General features: G+C 42.1%; 1 protein-coding gene across 1 annotated transcript in view; it reads right to left on the bottom strand.

The window, feature by feature from the left end:
* The window catches only part of LOC140467494 (membrane-associated guanylate kinase, WW and PDZ domain-containing protein 3-like), a 135,733-nt gene that overhangs the window by 33,981 nt on the left and 74,427 nt on the right, over positions 1 to 27,325 (bottom strand). Inside the window, 5 exon segments of the mRNA XM_072563911.1 lie at positions 7,369 to 7,461; positions 9,245 to 9,324; positions 9,987 to 10,122; positions 10,641 to 10,847; positions 20,456 to 20,575. Of these exon segments, the coding sequence (XP_072420012.1) occupies positions 7,369 to 7,461; positions 9,245 to 9,324; positions 9,987 to 10,122; positions 10,641 to 10,847; positions 20,456 to 20,575 (636 nt within the window).

The following is a 27,325-nucleotide window of genomic DNA, read 5'->3' as shown; positions in this document are numbered from 1 at the left end:
GCCAAAAAGCAACATGCACTCTCACCTGTTTATCATATGCATTGATGAAGGGCAAACAAATCCACCACTTTGCAAGCTATGTCGTTAGATTAGATTAGATTAGATTACTTACAGTGTGGAAACAGGCCCTTCGGCCCAACAAGTCCACACCGACCCGCCGAAGAGCAACCCACCCATATCCCTACATTTACCCCTTACCTAACACTACGGGCAATTTAGCATGGCCAATTTACCTGACCTGCACATCTTTGGACTGTGGGAGGAAACCGGAGCACCCGGAGGAAACCCACGCAGACACAGGGAGAATGTGCAAACTCCACACAGACAGTCGCCTGAGGCGGGAATTGAACCCGGGTCTCTGGCCCTGTGAGGCAGCAGTGCTAACCACTGTGCCACCGTGCCGCCCAATAGAGAGCTCAGTAAGTTGTGTGGATAGGAGTAAGTTATTACAGAAAAGAATTTGAACACACTGTATATGCAAAATTAAGCAAAATGAAGGACAATGTGGGGCTGGCTACTTTAGATTCAAAAGGGAAAAACCAATTTTTCTTAATGCTGGGAGGTTAGGAGTTGTTGAGGAGCAAAGGAATTTTAACATCCACATGCACAAGTTACTGTAAACCCATTGTGTGGCTTGGAAAACACCCTAGTGCTCAAAATGCTTTAACTCACTGGGGTTGGAACACAACTGAGGAAATGTTTCAATTGTCCAGCTTTGGTCAGACTCCATCTGAAGCACTCTGTTCAGTTTGGATACCACAAATAAAATGATACATTAGCCTTTGGAGAGGGTGCAGCAGGATAGCAAGCTAAATTAAGATGACAGATTTCATAAACTTGACCCGTAGACCCTTCAATTCAAAAGGTTTGAAATAATCTGATCAAGATTTCCAAAACATTGCAGGGAAACTGAAAAACCAATATTACCAACATCCACAGTCCTTTGGTTTTTTTTTTAAAGCAATATACCGCACTGGGGGAAGCCATATTAAAGGGACACATCTTTAAAAGCTGAACCAGACTAATCAAGAATCAAAAAGGTAAAAACAAGGACTGCAGATGCTGGAAACCAGATTCTAGATTAGAATTAGATTCCAGATTTCCATTGTCCTTTTTGATTCTTGATTAGAATGGTGCTGGAAAAGCACAGCAGGTCAGGCAGCATCCAAGGAGCAGAAAAATTGACGTTTCGAGCAAAAGTCCTTCATCAGGAATACTTGGCTCTCCATCCTGTAGGCACTCTGCCTCTATTCCTGATGAAAAGCTTTTGCCCGAAATGTCGATTTTCCTGCTTCTTGGATGCTGCCTGAACTGCTGTGCTTTTCCAGCACCACTCTAATCAAGAATTAAAAAGGACAATGGAAACTTGTTTCTCAAAAACAGTTGAGCCTGGTAGTCAACTAAGGTACTTTGGAACAAGGTCATTAGATTTTCTTTGAAGAAGTCAAAAGAAGTGGAACAAGAAGTCAGAAAAGTCGAATCAAGCTACAAACGAACCATATTCTATTTGAGTGGAAGAGTAGGTCAGAGTGTCTGAATGCCCTATTCCATAATCCGATGATTCAGGATAATTGGACCAAAGTACATGTATGTATTCGGTGCCCAATTTGAATTTCTACATTCTGTGAATTCATATTTTCATTATAAACTTCAATGTCCTTATTTAGAAAATATCTTGAGATGTTTCAGTACAGTTTTGGTGAAATTACATTCTCTGCCAGTGAAAGGCGATGATAAAATGACAAGTTGATGAGGTAGCTCCCAGTATAATATGTGGACATTGTAATTTAAATGATTACAATTAACCAAAGAATCAAAAGTAACACAAGGGAAAAACTTCATGCAGCACATCATTACAGTCTGGAATGCATTTCCTGAAAGCACGCAGAAGAGACAGGTTCAGTTGTGGCTTTCTAATGGAAATTGTTTGAGCACCAGGGCAGGGAATGTTGCAGGCTATAGGGAAAAGGCAAAGGAGAGGAACTAGCTTAACTTGCTCTTGCAAATATCTAGTGTGTATTCAAGGGGCTGAACGGCCTCCTTTTGTACTGTTACCCACACAGATTTTACAAGAGGAAAAATTGCTGCAAACAGCATCCACAGTTTAAAGATTTTTTTTAAACATATGAAAATGTAAGCATACATCTGTTATGCCTAAGATGTTACACAATGATGCTTCCAAATCAGCATCACAGAAATGATAAAATAAGCCCCTCAATACTTTGCTCCGAGCTAGAGTAACTGGAGGTCAAATTCAAATCCAATCATAGCAATCTTTGAAACTAGATTCAACAACGTGATAATTTGTAAGTTGACAACAGATAAAACAGGCTAGAAAGCTGTATAAAATCTAAATGGTTCACTACTGTTGGTTAAGAAAAGAGAATCTGCTGATTTTATTCTGTCAAGTTACATTTGAAGTCAACCTCACAATAAACAGCCGTTATTGCCCTCAGGATATGAAGTAAACACAGCTTTACCACAATCTCCTATTTCCCAAGAACAAATTCTAAAATACTCTTCTGGACTTGAGCATCTGCCAAGATCAATCAGCTTGTAAAAAAAAAATCGAGCAAATCACAGCACACACCTTGTGGCCTTAGAGAGACTGAATTACACACAGCCAACACATTGTGCTGTACTGGTAAGGAAGATTGACCTTGACTAACAGTGAGCAGAATCATGGGAACTTCAGCACCTCTGAACAACAGAGACAAGTTGACAAGGTACCACACACCTTAGATAATTATTTTCCTAGTTGTTGAATTGGAGAGCTCTCATCCAGAAAGAAAAAAATGTAGGTCCAAGCACAGCCTGCCAACACCTCAGGATCAGATAGATACTCCTTTGGTTTTTTTTTAAAATCAGGTCTATGCAAACCACTATGAATTCCAGTGGCTATTAATCTGATTGAAAATCTTCAACGTGGAACAAAGCTTTTGTAAATGCCACATTTATCATATACCAAGTGTCTGTTTTATTTGGTGATCACACACTAATTTGGATTCACACCCCACTCTGATATGCGACAAAATTCCAGTGCACTTCTGATGGATTGTTGCACTGTGTAAGATATCTTCCAAATAAGGTATTAAATAAAGATTCCACATCCACTGTTGGTGAATGTGCATACAACACCTGTGGTACTATTGGGAAAATTTACCCTTGGTATTGAGAACTATTTTTAATTGTCCACCAAAACGTTAGTAATCCTATTGCTATTTGTAGCAAACTGCTGCACACAAATTGGGTCTGACAACTAATCAGACTACTGAGCAGGAAGATGACATGAAGGACCTACATCACTGCAGGATCTTTCACTATTTATAGGGGGTGCTCAATCTGTAACAAAAGCAGCAACACTTGTCAAGCAGAACTTTCCTCTGGTAACTCAATGCCAACTGCTAGTTACGATTCAAGTTCATTGACATTCAACTAATAGAAACCATGCTTCATGCTCAGATTGCTCCACAGCTAAACCCTTATGAGAGGTACCTATAAAATCTCCCTCAAAACCTCAGAATACACAAAGTTGATTCTGTTAGTAGCTGCTCTCTCATCTGAGCCCTTGACCACTACTGTACACTCCTGGCCATCTTCCAATGTTTTACCCAATAAACCTGAGTTCATTTAAACTTTTGTTGCCTGTATCCTACCTTAACATGCACAAAGTCCCATTGACTCATCTTCTGTACCCACAATGGCTCCCAGTAAAATGTTCCTTTTTTAAAATCATCATCCTTAATTTCAGGTTTCTCCACAATCCTTCTCCTCTAATCTCCCCGAAATCTGAGCTGCTCCAAATCTAGCCTCTTCAGCATCCCCATTAAATTCAACCCCACTGGTAAAGATGTTTTCAGCTCCATGCACCGCAAGCTCTTTATTCCTTCACTATTCCCTCACAAAGACACTCTTCAAAAGCAAACTTTTTAACCAAGCTTTTGGTCATTTGCCTGAGTACATCATAGGGATTAGTGTCAATTTTTTTCCTTATGTTCAGATGGAGTGTGTTAGACGTTACACTGCATTAAATAAGTTGCTGTCTTCCTCAGCTATGTCAAAGAATTGTGGATTCAAGATCCATTGAAGGAAATAATCCAGGCTGTCATCATCGCAGTAAAGAGGATGTGCCACAGAGAGCCCTGCCAGCATGAAGCATTTTCAGTGTTTCAAAGGAGATTTGAAACAAAGGTGAAATAAAATCCCATGGCATTAAAGAACAGCAGAGGGATCCACCCTGATGTCCTGCCAACATAAACCCTCAGCCAAAACAAATTTACTTCTCACTTATCCCATATTACCCAAGAGATCTTTAAATTCATTGTCACATTTGCTTGTACATTCGTGGACCTTTGTAATGTGTAACAGTTTGAAATGCTCTGACAACATGAAAGATCCTTTATGAATGAGAGATTGTTCCCTAAAGCATCCTTCCCTCCAAGGGAAAATATTCAGAGACCACAGGATGTAAGCAATGTGGTTGGGAAAATTGAATAAAGAACCTTATAATTTATGTGGCTGTACTATACTGACTTCAAAATTCTCTCGAATGTGCCATGTGCCACAGAAGCTGGTCATATCAGTGACATTGAGGCATTCTTCATAGAGAATTTTAATTCAGCATTTCAACTGTCTTCCTTTAATTTCATGACCTGATTTCCAGAATATCAGTGTCCATGCCAAATACAATCCTCCTGTCGGTTAATCCTCTATTGAGCAAATGCTAACTATTTGAATAGGAAGAACGTAGGGGAGCGGGTATAAGGCAGGCAGTTCTAATTGAAGAGTGAGTACAGAAACAGACTCCGTGAATGAATAACTTCCATTGCACTCCAAGCTCCATAGTCTAAAGTTGCAATCATCTCTCGGTTTCATTTTTTTTAAAAATCAATGCCAATGCTCTTCTGATTTGTTTCAGGCAATGTCTCCAGTTCTCCAATCCCATTTAATTTTTTGATTTATCTTTTTCATATTTGAGCATTTTGCTCAATTTATCTTTATTACGCTTGGTTACATTCAGGCTTTTTCTTCAATGGGAACTTTCAAGGCCATTTCTTATTCCTTATGGCTCGTTGAATGAATGGTGCTGTCACTTGTCCAATGTTTCTCCAGTCCTGCACTGGAGTTTAACAGAAAAATGAATTCAAGACACAACTGATTCTAAGTCGTGTCTGTAACAGGGTGAGTCAGGAAACAATCCCACCTGTTTCTGCCTCTGTTGTTTCATTTTCATTCACTTCCACTTCAGGTTGGATTGAAGTCAGCCATAACTGCTCAAGAAAACTTGAAGGCAATATATCATCCTTATGTTTCCTGGCCTACATATGACTCCAGACACATCGCAATGGTGCCTGTATCGCAATGTAGTTGGCTCTTAGCAGCCCTTTGAAATAGCCTGGCAAGCCAAGTTCAAGGGCACTTAGGAACAGGCAACATATGTTGGCCACACCTGTGACATCCACATGCTATCAAAAACATGACAAAAACTTCCATCCACAGAATTACTCCTACACACAACTCAAACCAAACTATTTCATATTGTGGATGGCATTAGTTCAGCCTCATGACTTTTCAAGATACCTTGAACACACGCGCGCACACAGCCACCTCTCAATCCCAGGTTGGTTCAGTGCAAATCATTCCTTTCTCAAGGTGTAAAGGTCTACAGGTCTAAACATTGGCATTGCACCCAAAGAGGCAAAAGCCAAGATCCCATCTCTCTGGCATGCCAGACAAGTACTGAAGATCCCATGGCAGTAAAGAGTAGGATATGCTCCTGATGTGCCAGCCAACATTTCACTTAAAACACAACCAAAAATAAATCCATCGCTCATTCTTCTCATTGCTGTTTACTGGCATAGAGCATTTGTATTTGCTTTTATCCTGTCACTGTAAAATTAATTGTTTCAAGCACTCTAAAAGCTTTCAGTGATAAGTGCTACGTGTATGATATCTTTCATTACTTCACTATTGCCGAATATCCTGTTGCTGAGTTCAGTCCTATTTTTTAGGATGAACGCATGCCCATAATCCCTAAAAGTATGTACAGCTCCATTATTATCTACATTACATTAGAGAGCACACACTCACTTCTGAATCAGAACATCAGGGTTCAGGACCTCCAGTGGATCATCTAGTCTGAATCCTTACCACAGAGCAGAGGGAATGCTGTCATTTCTGCTGCCATTTGGAAGAGATCTTTATCCAAGACCTCATTTCCTCGTTTGAGGTGATGTAAAAGATTCTGACCACCATTCACTCCTCAACCAAGAATGCAAGGAACAGGTTAACTCACCAACTGGACTATCAGTTTACGGGAAGTTGATGCGTGCAAACTGGCTGCTGCATCCCTTTTACATAAGTAAAGAGACGACAGCAGTACTGAACTGATGGTGAAATACTTTGGAATGGTGGGGGGAGACCGTTCAATCAAAGCTGTTCCATCATTCTATTTGGTAACATCTAATCAATACTTTAAATTACTCGCCTTCTCTTTATATTCCTCAATACCTTCACCCAACAAAAATCTATCGATTGCAATCTTGAAAATTCAATAGACTTAGCACGTCACAAGAACATGAAATGCTATATAGACTCAAGTGCTTGCAATTCCTAACACCTTTGGCTATATAGCAAAATAGTGCATACATCTTTGTACAGTTATACAAATTGAATGTATTGCTTGCGATTTGAGTTTTTACTTTTGCATTCTTCAAATACTTCATCAAAAGGTGGTGGAAACAGTCTTTGAATATTTTTAAGGCAGAGGTAGACAGATTGTTTATAAGGTTAGTGGGATTTGTAGGGATCTGAATCAAGCAGATCAATCATGATCTTACAGAATGGCAGAGCATGTTCGAGGGGCCAGGTGACTACTTCCTGTTCCTAATACACATGCCCGTATCATTCTTCTCACCTCTAAACTCTCGCTCTCTTTCATCTGTATTTAAAGTTTCAAGCAATGGTGAATACTCCAGTGTGAATGCCAATCAGTCAAAGAAACCAGATCCAAAAACCTCAATTTAAATTATGTCAGTACATTACCCAGTCTGCAACATACCTTGAGATGAACTGATACTGCGCAAAGCACTATATACAGGAATGCATTCTTTACTTCAATAAAGATAGACATATATGGGTCTTTCGGATGTCCAAGGTCACAGATACAGTTGAGGAAATCTCAGGGTTCAGTGCCCCACTCTATGCCTGTGTAGCTCTACCCGCCCGAACGAACTGCTGACATCCTAAGGAGGGGTCAAGATTCCACACGGCAGCCAAACATGATTGTGTGGACATCAACATGAGGACAGAACCCAGGACGGACTCATCCGTGAAGCCTCCAGGGTTGAATAGGCTGTCAAAACTCACCGTATAGGCTTATAGATGTAGACTGGCCAGTTGGGCGAGGTGCTGGTGGGCAACCGGTGCCCGTGGAACCTTGCCCCAGCATGGGGTCAGCGCCTTCAGGAGAGGAAGAGAGAAAACTGGTGGAAAATGGAACAAAATAGACACGAGGGAGCAGCTTCAGGCTGTGATGTAATCTCAGGGTTCACCCGCAGGTCAGTCGCTGCTCAAACTTTACCCTCGTGATTTGAATTGCCTCAGTGAAATTTTCCTATGTAATAATTTCCCATACCCACACATCTCTCAACGTGACACCTTATGCCAAATGCACAAATACCTCACACAGCAAAGTGGACACTGAAAAAAGGTCAGAAGTTTGTGGCACTACAACCTCTGACCAAGTTATGGGTTTTTCTTTTAGGTTTACTTTGGGAGTCAAGATAAAATGCACAGAAAGATAGGTGTCCAATGAGGTCCAGAATCCCCTAGTCTAGGGCTTCATTCTGCCAGTTTGGAATATTGTTAGAACCCCTCAATCAAATGACAGCCACTGATGCTCTCAGCCTAATATCAGACTCTCCATGTAACATTTTGTTAATTTGAGTAGCAGTCTACACAAGAGAGCGTCTTGCAGTCTGACTGTAGATAAATTCACCAACAACCTGCATGAAGCAAAAAGGAAACTTTGAGGAGACTGAGATAATTGATGCACAGGGTATCTAGTCAGCATCTCTCAAAAGGAACATGTCACCATAAACCCATGGCAAGGTTATTCTTTGCTGGCTACAGATATTGATAACTCCTAAACTCCAACTCATAACGTTTGCTCAATTCCTTTGCCCTGAAGGGGGAATGGCAGCCTCTTCCAAACTAATGTAAACATTCTTTGCTTCTCTCCACACAGCAGGGGTAATAATCCTTCAACACTTTCACTTCAGAGCAAGAAACTCATTTTGACCCACTCTTACCTGTCCAATTTGTAGTTTGTGCACAGCTTCTCTTCCTATTCCTTTATATTAACAGCATGCCCATTTAGTCCAACTGATCAATATTGGTGCTCATGCTCCACCTGAGCCTACTTGACAACAAAAGGTGTCACACAGATGATAGCAGTTACTGATCACTAGCAACGAGAAACAGCTATCAGATTTACAAAGAAACATGCAATAAATAACCTACAGAATCTTGAGGAAACCAAGAAACTAATAGGATACAGCTTTGTTATGTGATGTAATTGGCCTGTCTGACCACCTTGATACATTTGATACTTCAGGATTAAGAGAAAGGATATCATCTAAATGCCAACTTTGCCATAAAAGGCATCTTTGCCAGCCACGTGTCAAAACCTATTGAGCGAATGGTAGTAAGGAAAAGGTTTGAACAGTGTGCAGCGTGATCAGTGTATTGCTGTTCCCACAAACGTTGCACAGCAGTGATAACCTGTCTCATCCCTTGCTACAGATGCTGACTGGTCTGCTGTGTGTATTCAGCACTGAGTTTTAACACCAGAATTACTGAATTTCTACCCCCCGATTTCCTGTTACATGGAGAGGTTTCTGTATAAACACATGTAAATACACAATGCAACATAGTGGAACAAGTTAACAAAGTAGGGTACATGCGCAACATAGAAAACAGAATCACTAACAATTATTTATACAAAATCTACAGCCCAAAACTTCCTTTCAGCCCAAATCAAAAACAAAGTGGTTACACCATTTTGGATGACTTGAAAAGTGAGGCTACCTTCACAGACATGTTTTTTTCCCCAATACAGTACAAGAGGAGTGTGCTTCAATGTCAAATTGCACTCTCAATGGAAAAACTAAATGGAAACACTTTTGTATCCTTGATTAAAAATACTTCTGCCTGAAGAGCAAATCATGCCACATCTACTTACCCCCTTCACCACACTCCTCTGGGGGCTTTGCTTTCTTTGCAAGACGGGGATCCAGCCAAGTAGTTGTCTTAGTGTTATGACTGTGAAAGGAGAGAAAAATTACAATTCAAACAATAACAGTGATGCAAGAAACCTCTCCCTATCTATCTATCGATGCATGAGAGCGAGAGTATAGGAAAGGCAGCTGGATTACAGAAAGACTGTGTAAGGTTACTGAAACACAATGATATGGTACAAGGGGCTGAGGAGGAATCCAGAAGTAAAGAGGAGGAAGTATCTGCAAACATCTAAATGTCAGACAAGACTGCACACCTTTAACGTCTTCCCAATGCCTGCTAAGAACTGTCAGGTTATTAATCAATATCTGGCTGTACTGGGTACAAGAGGAGTGACTGAGTTTGGCAGTTTGCTGCAGACAATAAAATGGAATTGTGTTCCCTACGATTACAGCCTATCATGTAGCTCAGTGTGAATTCCCTCGGAAAACTCTGCACCCATCCTATTTTGTGGAAGGTGCATTTAAAGCTCACCTCTTAGACTCAGCTTTTGGTCATCTGTGCTAATCCTCCTGAACGTAGCACCATGACAAATTTTCACTTAACACAGCTGAGAAGCAATTTGGATGTTCTTTTGTTAAATGCGCTATATGAATGTGAATTGTTGTTACTATATATTACTAAAGGTCAAAACAATCAATCTCAATTTTACAAAGACCCCGACACATTCAGCGACAGATACTCACTCGATGAAGTAAATCATCCCACTGTCAGTGTAGGCCATCTCCCAATTGTTTGGCAATGGCTCGACTAAGTCTTCCCTAGTAACCGGATCCAAGTACCTGAACTCTGTTACGCCCTCGGTGTGGCTGGGCCCTGGTCCTTCAGAATGAAAAAAGTCCCTTGATTACACTCTTGAGACTGAAAAGTGAAAGCCACGCAAGACAGATTGCAAAAGACTGAAATTCAACCTTGACAGATTTATGTTGGCCTGGGATAAAATATCACGCAGCTAGTGAATACAAGTGTCTGTGCTGGTTACGCTTTGTAAAATATGCAGTGAAATGCTTGGATGTATAGTTAGCTATGACAAGTACAAGAAGAAAGGCACAAGGAGCAGTCTTGTACAAGAAGCTAAATACAGCCCATGTGGAATATCACATTCAGTTCCAGCTCTCTGACTCGGTGACTGCAACTACTTCAATTAATTGCTTTTCTCACCTTGTTTGTTCTTAAAGGAAAGTGTGACAGCAAGATGAACATCAGCAAACCTTCCCTTGGTGATGGATTACCACATAACATTCTAAGCAAAAGTGCAAGCACAGTAAAAAGAAACACAGTCACAGCCACATCAATACCAGGCAATGTCAGAACATGCCGGTGATCCCACTCTGCCTCACCTGGGTAACTGGTCCCATTGGCAGTGGGTCTTTCATCATCTTCCTCTTCATCTGGGACCATGGTGTCGGCTCGCTGCATCATGCTCACAGATGTTGTTCGTTTCCTCTGTGCCTCCTCTGACCCATCGTCCAGAACAACCTGATCAACCACATCCTGCTGAAAGGGGCCAGGCTCTGCAGGAGGCTTCGGTGTCCCGTAGAAATTACCTGTCGAGTTCAGGGCAGCACAAAGAACAAGTGAGGTTCTCACCTTCATACCACTTTACCGATACTCACTTCTCAATCAAAGTTCAGAAATAAAGCTGTATCATTCAGTTGCATATTTCCCACGTCAAACATTTTGCAAAGCTAAAGCTTCCCTTTACCGTGAAACCAGATCACCAGGTGAGATACAAAACTAGAAATTGCTGGATAAACTCAGCGGGTCCGACAGCATCTGTGGAGAGAAATCAGATTTAACAGTTGAGATGAGCAACAGAAGTTCAAAACCAACCAGGACTCATACAGCAGACAGTAATACTAACCTTGGCTGGAAGTGTTTGAGTTCAAAATGAAGTGGAATTCATCCAGAACACTTTCATTTTATCTTGCTTGATAGGAGGGTTTCTTTTTTTTTTGAATGGAGATGGGTGTGGAGGGATTGCAAAAACAGTTTGCTCTTGAACGATTCCATAGATACAAAAATATAAAGAGATGTAGGTTTACTCTCAGCAGGCAAACCTCCATCCAGAACCTCAACCTGAGCTACAAACCTTCTCAAAACTCACTAATATAAAGAGTTTGGTAGTGCACATACAAAGAGAAGTCTTGATCTGTGGGGGAGTTCAAAACTAGCAACCATAAAGGTCACAAATAAATTCAGCAGAGAATTCAGAAGAAAGCTCTTTATCGAGAGAGTAATGAAAGTGCAAAAAGTGGAGGGGCTGGCAGTGCAGATATATCTGAGGACAAGGTAGATAAGAATGTTAAAGGAACAGAAGAATATGATAAAGTTAGATAAGGAAAGGTGAAAGGAGGAAAGGTGAAAGTATATTGAATTCTTTTTAAAAATAGTGTTGAAGGGATGAGCTTGTCATTGCATGGGGTAGTGTTTATTACCCATTCCTAATTGCCTTTGAGAAGGAGATGGTGAACTGTTTCTTGAACGATTCCAGTCTTTGGGGTGTAGGGACAAGCATTGCTGTTAGCAACAAAGTTCCAGCATTGTGAAATAGTAATAACGAAGAACAAACACAGGCAATTTTTCTCAATGTTGAGTAGACGCTAGTGATGTAGCTGCACTTGAACAGATTAACTGGTTCTAGAGCATGAGTCTTCAACATGATTGCCACAATGCCATCAGGACATTGCAGTATTCAGTGCTGTCAGATATTTCTTGATATCACATGGAATGAATGGAATAAGTCGAAGACACTGGAATCTTTGATGCTGGAAATCTCAGGTGGTAGTGATGGATCATGCACTCAGCACGTCATGAAGATGGGCAAATACTTTAACTCAACCTTTGCATTGACGCAGTAAGCTCCCCCATTGTTAAGAGTGGGCTGCCTTCTACACTTGTTAGTTACTTAACTGCCAATCACCATCCAGGAGTGAATGCAGCAGAACTGTAGAGGTTAAATCCGATCAGTTAGCTGTGAGAGTTTAAGCAGAGTCTATGCATACTGCTTTCACTGTTTGACATGTAAGCAGTCCTGTACAGCTTCTGCAGGTTGACACCTCATTTTCAGCTCCTGGCAATGCCCTCCTACACTCTCCATTGAAGTAAGGCCGACCCCACCTTGAAAGCAATGGTAGAATTGGGGCATGTGCCATAGCATGAAGTACCCCACCCTGATTACATATCACACCCTTTCCAACTTCAGTGACTTTGCAGGATCCAAGGGCTGAATCTGTTGTTGCCTCGATCAGTTTCAGTCAGAATCAGGGAGTACAGAAAAAGGTCTTCAGCCCATCAAGTCTGTACCATCAAAAAGAAACACAGCTAACTACCTATTTCCTTCTCTTAGTCTTCGCAGTGGCTTACTTAGGCCATTTCAGAAGACATTTAAGAGTCAATCACATTGTTATGGGTCTGGAGTCACACATAAGACAAACCAGGTAAGGACAGCAAATTTCATTCCCTAAAGGACATTAGTGAACCAATTTGATTTTTACAACAGAAACCAATGGTCTTATGGTCATTAAATGCTGATAAATTGAATTCAAATTTAAATTTTCTGAATTTAACGTGAATTGTAATTTCACCATCTGCTGTGGTAGCATTTGAACCTGACTTGAGAACATTAGCCTTGGCTTCTGGCTTACTAATACAGTGCTACTATCACTATGCCACCACTACCCAGTACTGCAGATAAGAACAAAGAAAATTACAGTACAGGAACAGGTCCTTCAGCCCTCCAAGCCTGGACCAATTCAGATCCTCTATCTAAACCTGTGCCTATTTTCTAAGGATCTGTATCCCTCTGCTCCCTGTCCCTTCACGTATCTATCTAGATAAATCTTAAATGATGCTATTGTGCCTGCTTTTGCCACCTCCGCTGGCAAAGCGTTCCAGTCACCCACCACCCTCTGCATAAAGAACTTTCCACGGATATCTTCACTAAACTTCTCCCCTTTCACCTTGAACTTGTAACCCCTAGTAATTGAATCCCCCACTCTGGGGGAAAAAGCTCCTTGCTATCCACCATGTCTACACCTCTCATGATTTTGGAGACCTGTCAGGTCACCCCTCAACTTCCATCTTTCTAGTGAAAATAATCCTAATCTACATAATCTCTCTTCATAGCTAGCGCCCTCCATACCAGGCAACATCCTGGTGAACCTCCCCTGCACCCTCTCCAAAGCATCCACATCCTTTTCGTAATGTGGCGACCAGAACTATACACCGTATTCCAAATGTGGCCAAACCAAAGTCTTAAAGAACTGTAAGATGACTTGCCAATTCTTGTACTCAATACCCTGTCCAATGAAGGAAAGCATGCCATATGCCTCTTGACCACTCTATTGACGGTGTTGCCAACTTCAGAGTACAATGGACCTGAACACCCAGATCTCTCTGTACAACAATTTTCCTCAGTACTTAACCATTCGCTGTGTAGTTCACTCTTGAATCGGATCTTCCAAAATACATCACCTGACATTTTCCCGGATTGAACTCCATCTGCCATTTCTCTGCCAAACTCTCCAATCTACCTATCTTCTACTGTATTCTCTCACAGTCCCCTTCACTGTCTGCTACTCTATCAATGTCAGCGTTATCTGCAAACTTGCTAGTCAGACCACCTATACCTTCCTACAAATCATTTATGTATATCACAAACAACAGTGGTGTGGGACACCACTAGTCTCAGTTCTCCATTTTGAGAATCTCCCTTCCACTACTACTGACTCCTGTTGCCCCGCCAGTCCTTCATCCATCTAGCTGGTACACCCTGGACCCATGCGACTTCACCTTCTCCATCAGCCCACGATGGGGAACCTTATCAAATGGCTTACTGAAGTCCATGTATATGACATCTACAGTCCTTCCCTCATCTATCAACTTTGTCACTTCCTCAAAGACTTCTGTTAAATTGTGATTTGGAGATGCCAGTGTTGGACTATGGCGTACAAAGTTAAAAACCACACGACACCAGGTTATAGTCCAACAGGTTTATTTGGAAGCACTAGCTTTTGCAGCGCTCCGAAAACTAGTGCTTCCAAATAAACCTGTTGGACTACAACCAGGTGTTGAGAGATTTTTAACTATATTAAGTTGGTAAGACATGACCTTCCGTGCACAAAACCATGTTGCTGATCACTGATAAGCCTATTTTCTTCCAAATGGGAATAGATCCTATCCCTCAGCATCTTCTCCAGCAGCTTCCCTGACACTGCCGTCAGGTTCACCAGTCTACAATTACCTGGATTATCCCTGCTACTCTTCTTAAATAAGGGGACAATATTAGCAAGTCTCCAGTCCTCCAGGACCTCATTGATGTTCAAGGATGCTGCAAAGATATCTGTTCAGGACCCAGCTATTTCCCCTCTCACTTCCCTCAGTAATCTGGGATAGATCCCATTCGGGGACTGGTCCACCTTAATACCTTTTAGAGTACCCAACACTTCCTCCCTCCTTATGCCGATTTGACCTAAGTAACCAAACCCCTATCCTAACCTCATCCATCACGTCCCTCTCCTCGGCGAATACTGATGCAAAGTACTCATTAAGAATCTCACCCATTTTCTCTGACTCCACTCATAACTTTCCTCCTTTGTCCTTGAGTGGGCCAACCATTTCTCTAGTTACCCTCTTGCTCCTTATAAATGAATAAAAGGTTTTGAGATTTTCCTTAAGCCTCTTTGTTAAAGTTACCTCATGACCTCTTATGGCCCTCTTAATTCCTTGTTTCAGATTGGTCCTACTTTCCAGATATTATTCCAAAGCTTCGTCAGTCTTCAGTCACCTAGATCTTACGAGTGCTTCCTCTTTCCTCTTAACTAGTCTCTCAATTTCACCTGTCATCCATGTTCCCTAACCTTGTCCTTTCTATCCCTCATTTTCACAGGAACATATCTCTCCTGCATTCTAATCATTCTCTCTTTAAAAGCCTCCCACATATCAAATGTGGATTTCCCTTCAAACAGCTGCTCCCAATCCACATTCCCCAGCTCCTGCCGAAGTTTGCTATAGTTGGCCTTCCCCCAATTTAGTACTCTTCCTTTAGGACCACTCTTATCTTTGTCATGAGTATTCTAAAACTTATCGAATTGTGATCACTATTCCTTAAGTAATCCCCTACTGAAACTTCAACCACCTGGCCGGGCTCACTCCCCAACACCAGGTCCAGTATGGACCCTTCTAGAGTTGGACTCTTTAAATACTGCTCTAGAAAACCCTCCTGGACATTTCTTACAAATTCTGCTCCATCTATACCTCTAACACTAATTGAATCCCAGTCAATGTTGGGAAAATTAAAATCTCCTATCATCACCACTCTGTTGCTCTTACATCTGTCCATAATCTGTTTACATATTTGTACCTCTGTCTCACGCTCGCTGTTGGGAGGTCTGTACTGCAGCCCCAACATTGTTTCCGCACCCATCCTATTTCTGAGCTCTGTCCATATTGCTTCACTGCTCCAGTACTCCATTGTCTCCTCCTTCAGCATAGGTGTGATATCTTCCCTGACCAGTTATGCAACTCCTCTACCCTTTTACCTCCCTCTCCATCCCACCTGAAGCATCAATATCCTGGGATATTTCGCTGCCAATCACACCCTTCCCTCAACCAAGTCTCTGTAGTAGTAATAACATCATACTCCCAGGTACTAATCCAAGGCCTAAGTTTATTTGCCTTACCCTTACTTCACTTCTTGCATTAAAACAAATGCACCTCAGACACCCTGTCCATTTGAATTCATCATCTGCTCTCTGCCTACTCTTCCCCTTAGTCACGCTGACTTAATTATCTAGTTCCTTAACTTGGGATTTGTCAAACTTGAGAAAATAGTTAATGGTCACAATAATGTCAGTCATCATGGAATGTAAGGATACTCACATTAGTTCACATTCTGTGAAATTGCAAGTGTGGTATTAAAGTAAATTAAAAGCAGAGAACAAAGGATAACTAGATGACAGCAGTGACAGAATTCCATTCTTATTTTCCAGTTTTATGTTCTGACTTTGCTGTTTGACCATTGGAACTATCCATATACACATTTATAATGAAAACTGACCACCTAAGATGCAAAGGTCACTGTGTGTTGGTTCTATCACTGAGAAATTGGAAGTGCTTCATGAAGAGATGAGAACTTCAAGGAGGAAAGGAATCATCACAACACCCTGCTTTATTCTCATGAAAGCCAGTTGGTTCAGAAGGTGGAATCCAGAAGTCAATCTCGATTCAGTTTAAGAGCAGAGAGTCATGTATATAGCTCATCACCTTCAAAAATTTCTGAAACAGGGAAAAGCAGTGAGTAAGAGCTGCTTAATTCCAGACCTGAACCTTTAGATTTTCAGAGCAATGCCTCCCCGCAACTGAATTAAAATCAGCATCCCTAATGTTCCTGCCTTGTTTCAAATGAGGGATCTTCATGTGGAAAATGGCTGTGATAATCACTATGCTGCAGAAGCACATGAACAAGTTCTTACCCAAGACTGGCCCCATTGCTGGCAGTTTACACTTAACCACATGCCTTCAACAAGCATGCTTAATATACTAAAACATTCTAAATTTGGAACAAAAAGCGCTATCAAAGCACATTTAACTGTGAGCCACCTTCAAGGAGAACAAAGAATCTTTAGGTACAGCCACAAATGGTGCAGCAGTCAAAATGGGGATGAAGGAATCGGAAACTGTGGGGCTGGAAAAAGTTACAGAAATTGGGAAAGGCAAGAAAACATTGAGATTTAAGACAAGGATGAGGATTTTAAAACTGAGATGATGTTGCTTAACTGGAAAAATTCAGAGAAGCCTCACCAAGCTAATTCCTGAGATGAAGGGCTTGTCTTAGGAGGAAAGGTTGAGAAGGTTAGACTCCTATCCATTGGAGGTTTAGAAGAACAAGAGCTGTCCTGATTAAAATGTTTTTCAGATTTGAGGGAGCTGGATCTGGTGGATGCTGAGAATATATTCCCCCCTGTTAGGGGATTCTAGAACAAGGGGGTCAGAACCCCAAAGTTCTGCGGACAGTTTTTTCCCTTATTTCCAATATGTGTGTTTTTTCTAAAAAAAAGCAAAAAAGGACAGCTAGACAGACAATTGCAAGAGTAAGAAAGAAAACTTGTGTGGGACCAATGGAATGTAACACCTAAAGATATCAAAGAAACTTCAAGCAGTCTGGATGATGATCTTGTGACTACAAAGATTACAATTATCTGACAATTTTACATAACAGCAAATTACTCTGAAGATTATGTCCCAAAGTGCAGACACATTATGCATTTTTCCCTTTGATAGAGGTTACGAAGCCAGTTGCAACTCTACCGGAGTATGCGAGTGTGACTGAGTGTCTGCGTATACCAGGCAGGGTTCAAGCTTAGCCAGCAGTGAAATTACAGTTGAAGAAATATTCCCTAGTTACCCTGCATTGTAGGTAAAGACTGGCTCTAAATAAGTGCTGCACACCAGTTTAAAAGAATGGAGTTAGGGTGAAGAGGGGGTGGGTAAATAAAGAAGGGGAACCAGTTCAACATCCTCCCACAGGACTACAACAGCTTGAGATATCCAATATGGAATCCTAACAAACTGGGGAACCTAGTATAAGTTCTGGTAACATCAAGATTTGGTTTAAAAATAAAGAGGTCCCGATTTCAGACAGATAGGTGAAAGTATTTCTTCTCTCAAAGGGTACTTAGTCTTTAGAATTCAATGAACAGTATTAGAGGCAAGATTTTAAAAACTTGTTCATGGAATGATGGCATTGCTGGCTACCTCAACATGTCTTGTCTGTCCCTAATTGCTCAGAGGATAGTTAGGAGTCAATAACATTGCTGTATTTCTGAATTCACACATATGCCAGACCAGCTAAGGACTGCAGATTTTCTTTTTTAAAGGATACTAATTACTGAATTAGTTATGGCTTATAGAATATATTCAACACTAAGTCAGCCATATTTTTGATCTACAGGAGAGACAGAAAGGAGAGTGAAGTTAAAATCACAATCAGATCAGCTATGACTTACTGAATGAGGCAGACTCTATAGTCTGAACGGTGTAATCCTGCTCCTGGTTCTTATAATCTCATGAGTTGTGGAGGAGCGGGTGTTGGACTCTGGGGTGGACAAAGTTAAAAACCACACAACACCAGGTTATAGTCCAACAGGTTTATTTCGAAAGTACAAGCAACTCAAGGTTGGAGCTGTTTGTACTCGAAATAAACCTGTTTATCTATAACCTAGTGTTGTATGGTTTTTAACTTTAATCATGGGTTCGAGGAAACCAATGTAGATAGGAAGCACAAAAATCAGGGATGAACAGAACTTTGGCGCAATTTAAGATGAGGCGGTAGAGTTCTGGGTGACCTCAAGTTTCTGCAGGATAGAACAGCCTTGACTGCATTGGAATGGTCAGGTTTGGAGGTAGCAATATGAGTTTGAGTAGCAGAAAAGCTGCATAAAGGGCAGAAATCAATTTTAAAGAAGTAAAAAAGTAGCTCTTAATCAGAGGATTGAAAGGTTGAGGAAATTATAGAAATATGGATAGATGATTTCTTAAACTTGAAAGAACAGTATGCATGGAAAATGAAAGGCTAGTGACTGACAAATTGAAACTACCACAACAATGCTTAGTGGCAGTGAATCATCAGATGTTGAGATGCATCAGAAGGTCAATACTCTGCTGAAAATGAGGCAATTCTAACAGTTCCTAAATCATTGGTGCGACAGCACTTAGAATATTATGTACAGTTCTGGTCACCTTAGTGTAGGAAGGTGATTGCAGTTAATGGAAGAATACAGAAGAGAGCAATCAAAACTGACAATGGGAGAGAGGAATTTGATGAGGAGAAATGGTATTGAGAGTCAACAAACACTTGTACTTAGGACTGTCAAGAGACCAGATAATTTTAACCATGATGAGCAGTTTCACCCTTGTACAGAACACCAGAACCACACAATATGGGCTGAAGTAGGTAAAACATTAAACAACTAAAGGACAGAGCTTAAAAATAAAGGAGCCTCCCATTCAGAAATTTCTTCCTTCAGAGTCACAAGTAGGGAAAACTTCAGTGAAAGGCAGAATATTGGCAGCCTCACAGTCAGGTGGAACTCATTCTCATCTGGACATTTTTGGTTGCCATTGATCACTGTACATAAATTGACTTTGAAATGTTGAAAATTCCTTTGAAAACGGGGACCAACTTGTCGATTAAATATAAACTGGTGTTGGTGCAGGTCAATTTATCTTTTGCTTGTTGGTTGCAAACAAGCTGCTTGTGAGGAGGTGTCTTAAACTTCCATGCATTCTTCTAGATAATAAGGCTTGCATCGCCCACCTTATCCAATGTGGCAACTTATGTGATCAATACAATTTAACAGTAGACAGGCATTTGAGCTGAAAAATCACTGCCAACTCCTAACATGCAAAAAAAGATCTAAACATGCATTTGTTAGCTACAAATATGGGAATATCTGTTATAGGCCTAAACATGCACTTTGGCACTGAAAAGGGGCATTGCCGTAGACGCCAGATGGGACACTGTTCACGGAACACTATTCTGCAAAGTTTACTTTTTAAACACATTATTCACATACTAAGTTACTGCTGCAGCTACGTAAAGGATACACTAAACCCTGAATTATACTGAATCTGACTCTCACATCACCTCTGTGCTCACTGACCATTGCCAGCTCCAGGTCTTTCTCATCCTCAGTTTCAAAACTCCATGGTCTTGCACCAACCCCCTCTGTTCTATCACTATAATCTCCTCCAACCCTATAACTTTCCAGTTCCTTTTAGTTCTGGTCCTCTATAAAACTTGACAATTTTCTCCCTAAACCACTCCACATTTCTAAGAAATGCCTAGATTACTACCACGTGAACCAAACTTTTGATTACTTCTGAATAGCTCCAATACTGGACACAACTTTGTTCTACAAGACTTTTATGAAGTGTTTTGTTATGTTTAACAATGATAACAGGCACTAGACAAATACAAGTTGGTTTTGGTGATTTCAGAAACGTTTTGAATATAGGGGAGCAGAAGTGACCCTAAGGGAAAGAGTGTCATTGCGAGTGCCCCCTTGTCTCCCAGCCTCTGGCACAACAATTCTTGAAGAAAGCAGCTGTAATAGGAGGCAAGTGAAACAAGGGCAAGGATTCAGTAACTCACCGTCAAAGGTTCCACTTTCCAGAAGGGCTCCGCTCTCCTCGAGGGTTTTAAACTCCTCTAGAGAAATGAAGTTGTAATCAACCCCTGGCACTTCACCTTCACGGGGTGGCCTTGTAGTGCCTGAAACAAAACCAAAAAAAAAATTCAAGTAAGAGCTTGTTTGTTGAGAGCAGAAAGATATTTTGATGAGTAAGTGTAGAATCTGGATGAAAGAAAAATGTTTTCACCAAGGATCGATAAGAACAGAGATTAGACAATCATTTAAAACTAAATTGGACGAGTACTTGAAGAACACTGAGAAACAGACTTGTATTTATACAGAACCAACCAGTCATGGTTTGAGCTAATTGAACCCTTTTAACATAGTCACTGTTATAATCTGGGAAGCTGTCACAACCAATTTCCACACAGCAAGTTCCTTCAAAACAGCAAGGTGATAAAGACAATTTATTTATAGGTGTTGGATGAAAAATTAATATTGCTCCAGATGCCCAGACAGGAGGGCAGACCTGGACTCAGTTTAACAGCTTGTTTGGAATATGATTCTCACTGGGTTTGAGGAGACACGTGGCCTCCTCCTGTTCTTATTCCTTACATCTTAAACACAAGGCTGTACATCAAGGAAAAATTTTTACTCAAAGCGAGTGCGCTGGAGCATTGGTTGAGATGGGACATGGTGAATGAAAGCAATGATTGAAGCAGGGAGCTCGGAGGATCCAGCACTGGTTCAGCTCAAATATGCTGTAAAGAACTTTGTTATATCCTGAGCTGTAAAACATATACATTTATGCAAAGGCATAGAGCTTCAGGCCAATTATTTAGGGAAAAAGGACATTGATTTATATAGGAGAAATGTAGGCGATATGGAAAGAATCAACATCCCTTATCAAAAAGCTGGTGTTGAGGAAGGATCAGCATTTGCCCACTCCCCTTGATGTCCACAAGAACCTCCCATCCTCTCGGATCAAAGAGCTCAAGAAACTTGATAGTTTAAAAACAGGGGCTATTAGAGTCAGAGAGTCATAGAGATGTACAGCACGGAAACAGACCCATCGGTCCAGCTCGTCCATGCTGACCAGATATCCCAACCTAATCTAGTCCCACTTGCAAGCACCCAGTCAACGTCCCTCCAAACCCTATACCCATCCAGATGCCTTTTAAATGTTGCAATTTTACCAGCCTCCACCACTTCCTCTGGCAACTCATTCCAAACACGCATCACCCTCGGTGTGAAAAAATAGCCCCTCAGTTCTCTTTTCCCTCTCACCCTAAACCTATGCCCTCTAGTTCTGGACTCTCCCAGGGAAGAGAACTTCTCTATTTACCCTATCCATGTTCCTCACGATTTTATAAACTTCTATAAGGTCACCCCTCAGCCTCCGATGCTCCAGGGAAACCAGCCCCAGCCTATTTAACCTGTCCCTATAGCTGAAATCCTCCAACCCTGGCAACATCCTTTTAAATCTTTACTGAACCCTTTGAAGTTTCACAACATCTTTCCGATAGGAAGTAGACCAGAATTGCACGCAATATTCTAACAGTGGCCTAATCAATGTCCTGAACAGCCGCAACATGACCTCCCAACTCTATACTCAACACTGACCAATAAAGGGAAGCATACCAAACACCTTCGTCACTATCCTATCTACCTGCAACTCTACTTTCAAGGAACTATGAATCTGCACTCCAAGGTCTCTCTTTGTTTAGCAACACTCCCTAGGTCCTAACCATTAAGTGTATAAGGATCTCCCATCCACTGCCTCCAACCTCTCAGTCTGTGAACCCCACATCACCCGATTCTACCTCCTTCCTAAGATTCACAAACCTGCCTGCCCCGATCGACCCATTATCACAGCCTGCGCCTGTCCCACTGAACTCATCTCTTCCTACCTTGACATCATCCTGTCCCCCTTAGTCCAGGAACCCCCCACCTACGATCGGGACACCACCCACACCCTTCACCTCCTCCAAGATTTTCATTTCCCTGGCCCCCAATGCCTCATCTTCACCATGGACATCCAATCCCTGTCCACATCGATCCGCCACAATGAAGGCCTCCAAGCCCTCCATTTCTTCCTCTCACGCCCATCCCAACCAGCACCCTTCCACTGACACCCTCATCCACGTGGCTGAACTGGTCCTCACCCTCAACAACTTTTCCTTCCAATCCTCCCACTTCCTCCAAACCAAAGGGGGAGCCATGGGCACCTGCATGGGACCCAGCTATGCTTGCTTGTTAGTCGGATATGTGGAACAATCCACCTTCTGCAGTTACACCGGCACCACGCCCCACCTGTTCCTCCGCTACATCAATGACTGTATCAGCGCTGCCTCATGTTCCCACAAGGAAGTTGAACAGTTCATCAATTTTACCAACACCTTCCACCTCGACCTCGCCATCACAGTCTCTGGTGACAAATTAACCACAGACATCTACTACAAACCCACCGACTCCCACAGCTACCAGGATTACACCTCCTCCCACCTTTTTCCTGTAAAACTGTCATCCCTTATTCCCAATTCCTCCACCTCCGCCGTATCTGTTCCCAGGATGATCAATTTCACCTCAAAGTCCCAGGTGGCCTCCTCCTTTCATGATTGCAACTTCCCTTCTCACGTGGTTGACTATGCCCTCCACTACATCTCCTTCACTTCATGCACCACCCCCCTTGAACCCCACGGCTCTCAACGCAACAAGGACAGAACCCCTGGTCCTCACCTTCTACCCCACCAACCTCCGCATACAATGCGTCCTCCTCCACCACGTCCGCCACCTCCAAATGTATACCACCACCGGAGATAGATTGCCCTCCCCACCCCTATCAGCATTCCGAAAAGACCATTCCCTCCACAACTCCCTCATCATGTCCACCCCCCCCCCCCCCCCCACCAAATCAGGCCAGACCCAACACCTGGCACCTTTCCTTGCCACCAGAGGAAGTTCAAAACCTGCACCCACATCATGCCCCTCATCTCCATCCAAGGCCCCAAGGGATCCTTCCACATCCATCAGAAATTCACCTGCAACTCTACCAATGTCATCTACTGCATCCGTTGCAACTGATGTGGTCTCCTCTACATTGGGGAGACAGGACGTCTTCTTGCTGATCATTTCAGATAACATCTCTGGGACATCTGCAGCGACCAACCCTACCGCTCTGAGGCTGTACACTTCAACTCCCCCTCCTACTCTGAAGGAGGTGCAAGTCCTGGGCTGCCTCCACCACCAAACTGGACACCTGGAGGAGGAACACCTCATATTCCGCCTTGGGACCTTGCAACCACACGGGATCAACTTGGATTTCAACAGCTTCCTCATTTCCCCTCCCGCAACATTATCCCAGTCCCAAGCCTCCAACTCAGCACTGCCCTCTGGACCCGTCCATCACTGCCCCCTCTAACCTATCACTTTCTCCCTCACCTTCATCCACCTATCGCTTTCCCAGCTACCTCCATACAGCTCTCCCCCCCCCCCCCCCCCCCAATTTATCTCTCAGCCCCAACCCACAAGCCTTTCCTGATGAAAGGTTTATGCCCGAAACATCAATTCTTCTGCTTCTCGGATGCTGCCTGACTTGCTGTGCTTTTCCAGCACCACACTCTCGACTCTGATCTCCAGCATCTGCAGTCCTCACTTTCTCCTAATGTACAAGATCTGCTACAATTTGCATTCCCAAAATGCAGCACGTCATATTTATCTAAATTAAACTCTATCTGCCACTCCTCAGTCCATTGGCCCATCTGATCAAGATCCCATTGTAATCGAGGTAGCCTTCTCTGCTGTCCACTACACCTCCAAGTTTGGTGTCATCTGTAAACTTACTAACTATACTTCTTATGGTCACATTCAAATCATTTATATAAATGATGAAAAGTAGTGGACCCAGCACCGATCCTTGTGGCACTCCACTGGTCACAGGCCTCCAGTCTGAAAAACAACCCTCCACCACCATCTTCTGTATCCAAATAGCTAGTTCTCCCTGTATTCCATGAGATCTAACCTTGCCAAGTCTCCCATGGGGAACCTTGTCGAATGCCTTACTGAAGTCCATAGAGATCCCGCACAGCACTCTGCCCTCATCAATCCTCTTTGTTACTCCTTCAAAAACTCAATCAAGTTTGAAGACACAATTTCCCACACAGAAAGCCATTTTAACTATCCCTAATCAGTCCTGGTCTTTCCTAATATGTATTGATCTTGTCCCTCAGGATTCCCTCCAACACCTTGTGCACCACCGACGTCAGGCTCACCGGTCTATAGTTCCTTGGCTTGTCCTTACCACCCTTCTTAAACAGTGGCACCATGTTAGCCAACCTCCAGTCTTCTAGCACCACACTTGCGACTATCGATAATACAAATATCTCAGCAAGAGGCCCAGCAATCACTTCTCTAGCTTCCCACACAGTTCTAGGGTACACCTGATCAGGTCCTGGGGATTTATCTACCTTTATGCATTTCAATATATCCAGCACTTCCTCCTCTGTAATATGGACATTTTTCAAGAATCTGTTGTCCCATTCTATATCTTCCATTTCCTTTTTCACAGTAAACACTCATTTAGCATATCCCCCATCTCCTGCAGCTCCACCCAAAGGTCGCCTTGCTGATCTTTGAGGGGCCCTATTCTCTCCCTAGTTACCCTTTTGTTCTTAATGTATTTGTAAAAACCCTTTGGATTCTCCTTAACCACATTTGCCAAAGCTATCTCATGTCCCCTTTTTGCTCTCCTGATTTCCTTCAAGTATACTTCTACTGCCTTTATACTCTTCTAAGGATCTACTCGATCTATCCGGTCTACACCTGACATATGCTTCCTTCTTTTTCTTAACTAAACCCTCAATTTCTCTAATCATCCAGCATTCCCTATACCTACCAGCCTTTCCTTTCACCCTGACAGGAATATACTGTCTCTGCACTTTCGTTATCTCATTTCTGAAGGCTTCCCATTTTCCAGCCATCTCTTTACCTGCGAACATCTGCCCCCAATTAGCTCTTGAAAGTTCTTGCCTAATACCGTCAAAATTGGTCTTTCTCCAATTTAGAACTTCAACTTTTAGATCTGGTCTATCCTTTTCCATCACAATTTTAAAACTAATAGAATTATGGTCGTTGGTCCCACAGTAGTCCCCCACTGACACCTCAGTCACCTGCCTTGCTTTATTTAAGACCATAAGACATAGGAGTGGAAGTAAGGCCATTTGGCCCATCGAGTCCGCTCCGCCATTCAATCATGGCTGATGGGCACTTCAACTCCACTTACCCGCATTCTCCCCGTAGCCCTTAATTCCCCGAGACAACAAGAATCTATCAATCTCTGCCTTGAAGACATTTAGCGTCCCGGCCTCCAATGCACTCTGCGGCAATGAATTCCACAAATTTCCCAAGAGTAGGTCAAGTTTTGCACCTTCTTTAGTAGATACAACCACATAATGAATCAGAAAGTTCTTGCAGCAGTGAATGTTGTAAATCTGTGTTACATTTTACTGATGAAATTTTTTTTTAGGTTCCAGTGGTCTTCAGGTTATTACACATCTAAGGCTTTTTTTCCCATTTTACTTACTAATTCAGTCATGCAATGAATATTGCATTTTATGATAAATAATTTGCAAGTTTCTCAAGTCTCAGGGCTCTCAGTTCAAAAACAAAACAGTTGGGATTATGTGGGGAGCAGTGCTTCCTTTTAAATTCATTGATAGGTTGCAAGTGCCCCTGGCTTGGCCAGCGTTCATTGCCCATCCCTAATTGCCCTGAAAGGCAATCGTTGCAAGCCAGCTTCTTGAACATTTGTAATCCATGTGGTGCAGCTGTCTCCACAGTGATGTTAGGAGTTCCAGGATTTGACCTGGCAACAGTCAAGGAATAAGAGATATAATTCCAAGTCAGGTTGTCAAGCATCTAAATAAAACAACACAAGTGTCTTTCTGTTCCCTGAAAACAATGTTATTGGATCAAGACAACTTCAGTGTTGTACATTAAAGACATGAACAGGATCTTCCCCTGACTCTCAAAAACCATGGTTATGCTCCAAACTATGGGCAAAAAACTATTAATACCTGAGATTTTAAAAATCAAGGATTTTATTGACCAAAAATGTGCTAGCTTTTACATGTCACTGCCTGTTATTGGCAAATATAAATTAAGGGCTTTCTTTTATTCTTGAAGAGATAATTGCTAGTGAGAAGGATTTCACAGGCTAAGATCTTTGAGCAGGTCAGTAAATACACAACACTTACAATGTACTGGGTCAGTTGACTTGAGGAAACCTCGAACACGACAGTGTCAAGAAGTATCCTTTAGGTGTGCATCCTTGATCAGGGTCACCTGGACAATGCCACTCCCCCCCACCTCCAGGCACCAAGGCCAACAGGAATGCCCCACAGTGCCTTAAATCAGTTAACTATTCAGATGTTAGAAACCTGAAATTAAAAACTAAATGTTGGAAAGACCAGGAGGTCTAGCAGGATCTGTGAAGACAGCAACAGAATTGACATTTCAAGTCCAATGACTCCTCTTCGCAACCATGATAGTTTCTCAGACTATTGGCCTCACCAATTCAATTATTCATGAAGCTATAATGAAATTTATAGCAGCGAAACAATCCATTCAGTCCAACTGGACCATGCTAGTGCTCATCTTTCAGCCAAATCCATCAGCATAATCTTTATTCCTTTCTCTCTCGTGTTTATCCAGCCTCTTCTTAAAAGCCACTGTACCATTCACAACTACTCCTGGTGTGGCATGCTTCACGATCTTACTACTCTTGATTTGTCTTAGTTATGGCCCACAGTTTTGGACTTAAAGCCAGAATCATTTGTTGGAAAGCCAATCTTTAATTTTCCAGCCAAAACTATAGAACATAGAGCTTGATT

This window comes from Chiloscyllium punctatum, chromosome 45 (genome assembly GCF_047496795.1).
Source record: "Chiloscyllium punctatum isolate Juve2018m chromosome 45, sChiPun1.3, whole genome shotgun sequence".
NCBI classification, from domain to species: Eukaryota; Metazoa; Chordata; class Chondrichthyes; order Orectolobiformes; family Hemiscylliidae; genus Chiloscyllium; species Chiloscyllium punctatum.
The sequence above is the reverse complement of the archived record's forward strand: the minus strand, read 5'-3'. Positions and strand labels throughout refer to the sequence as shown.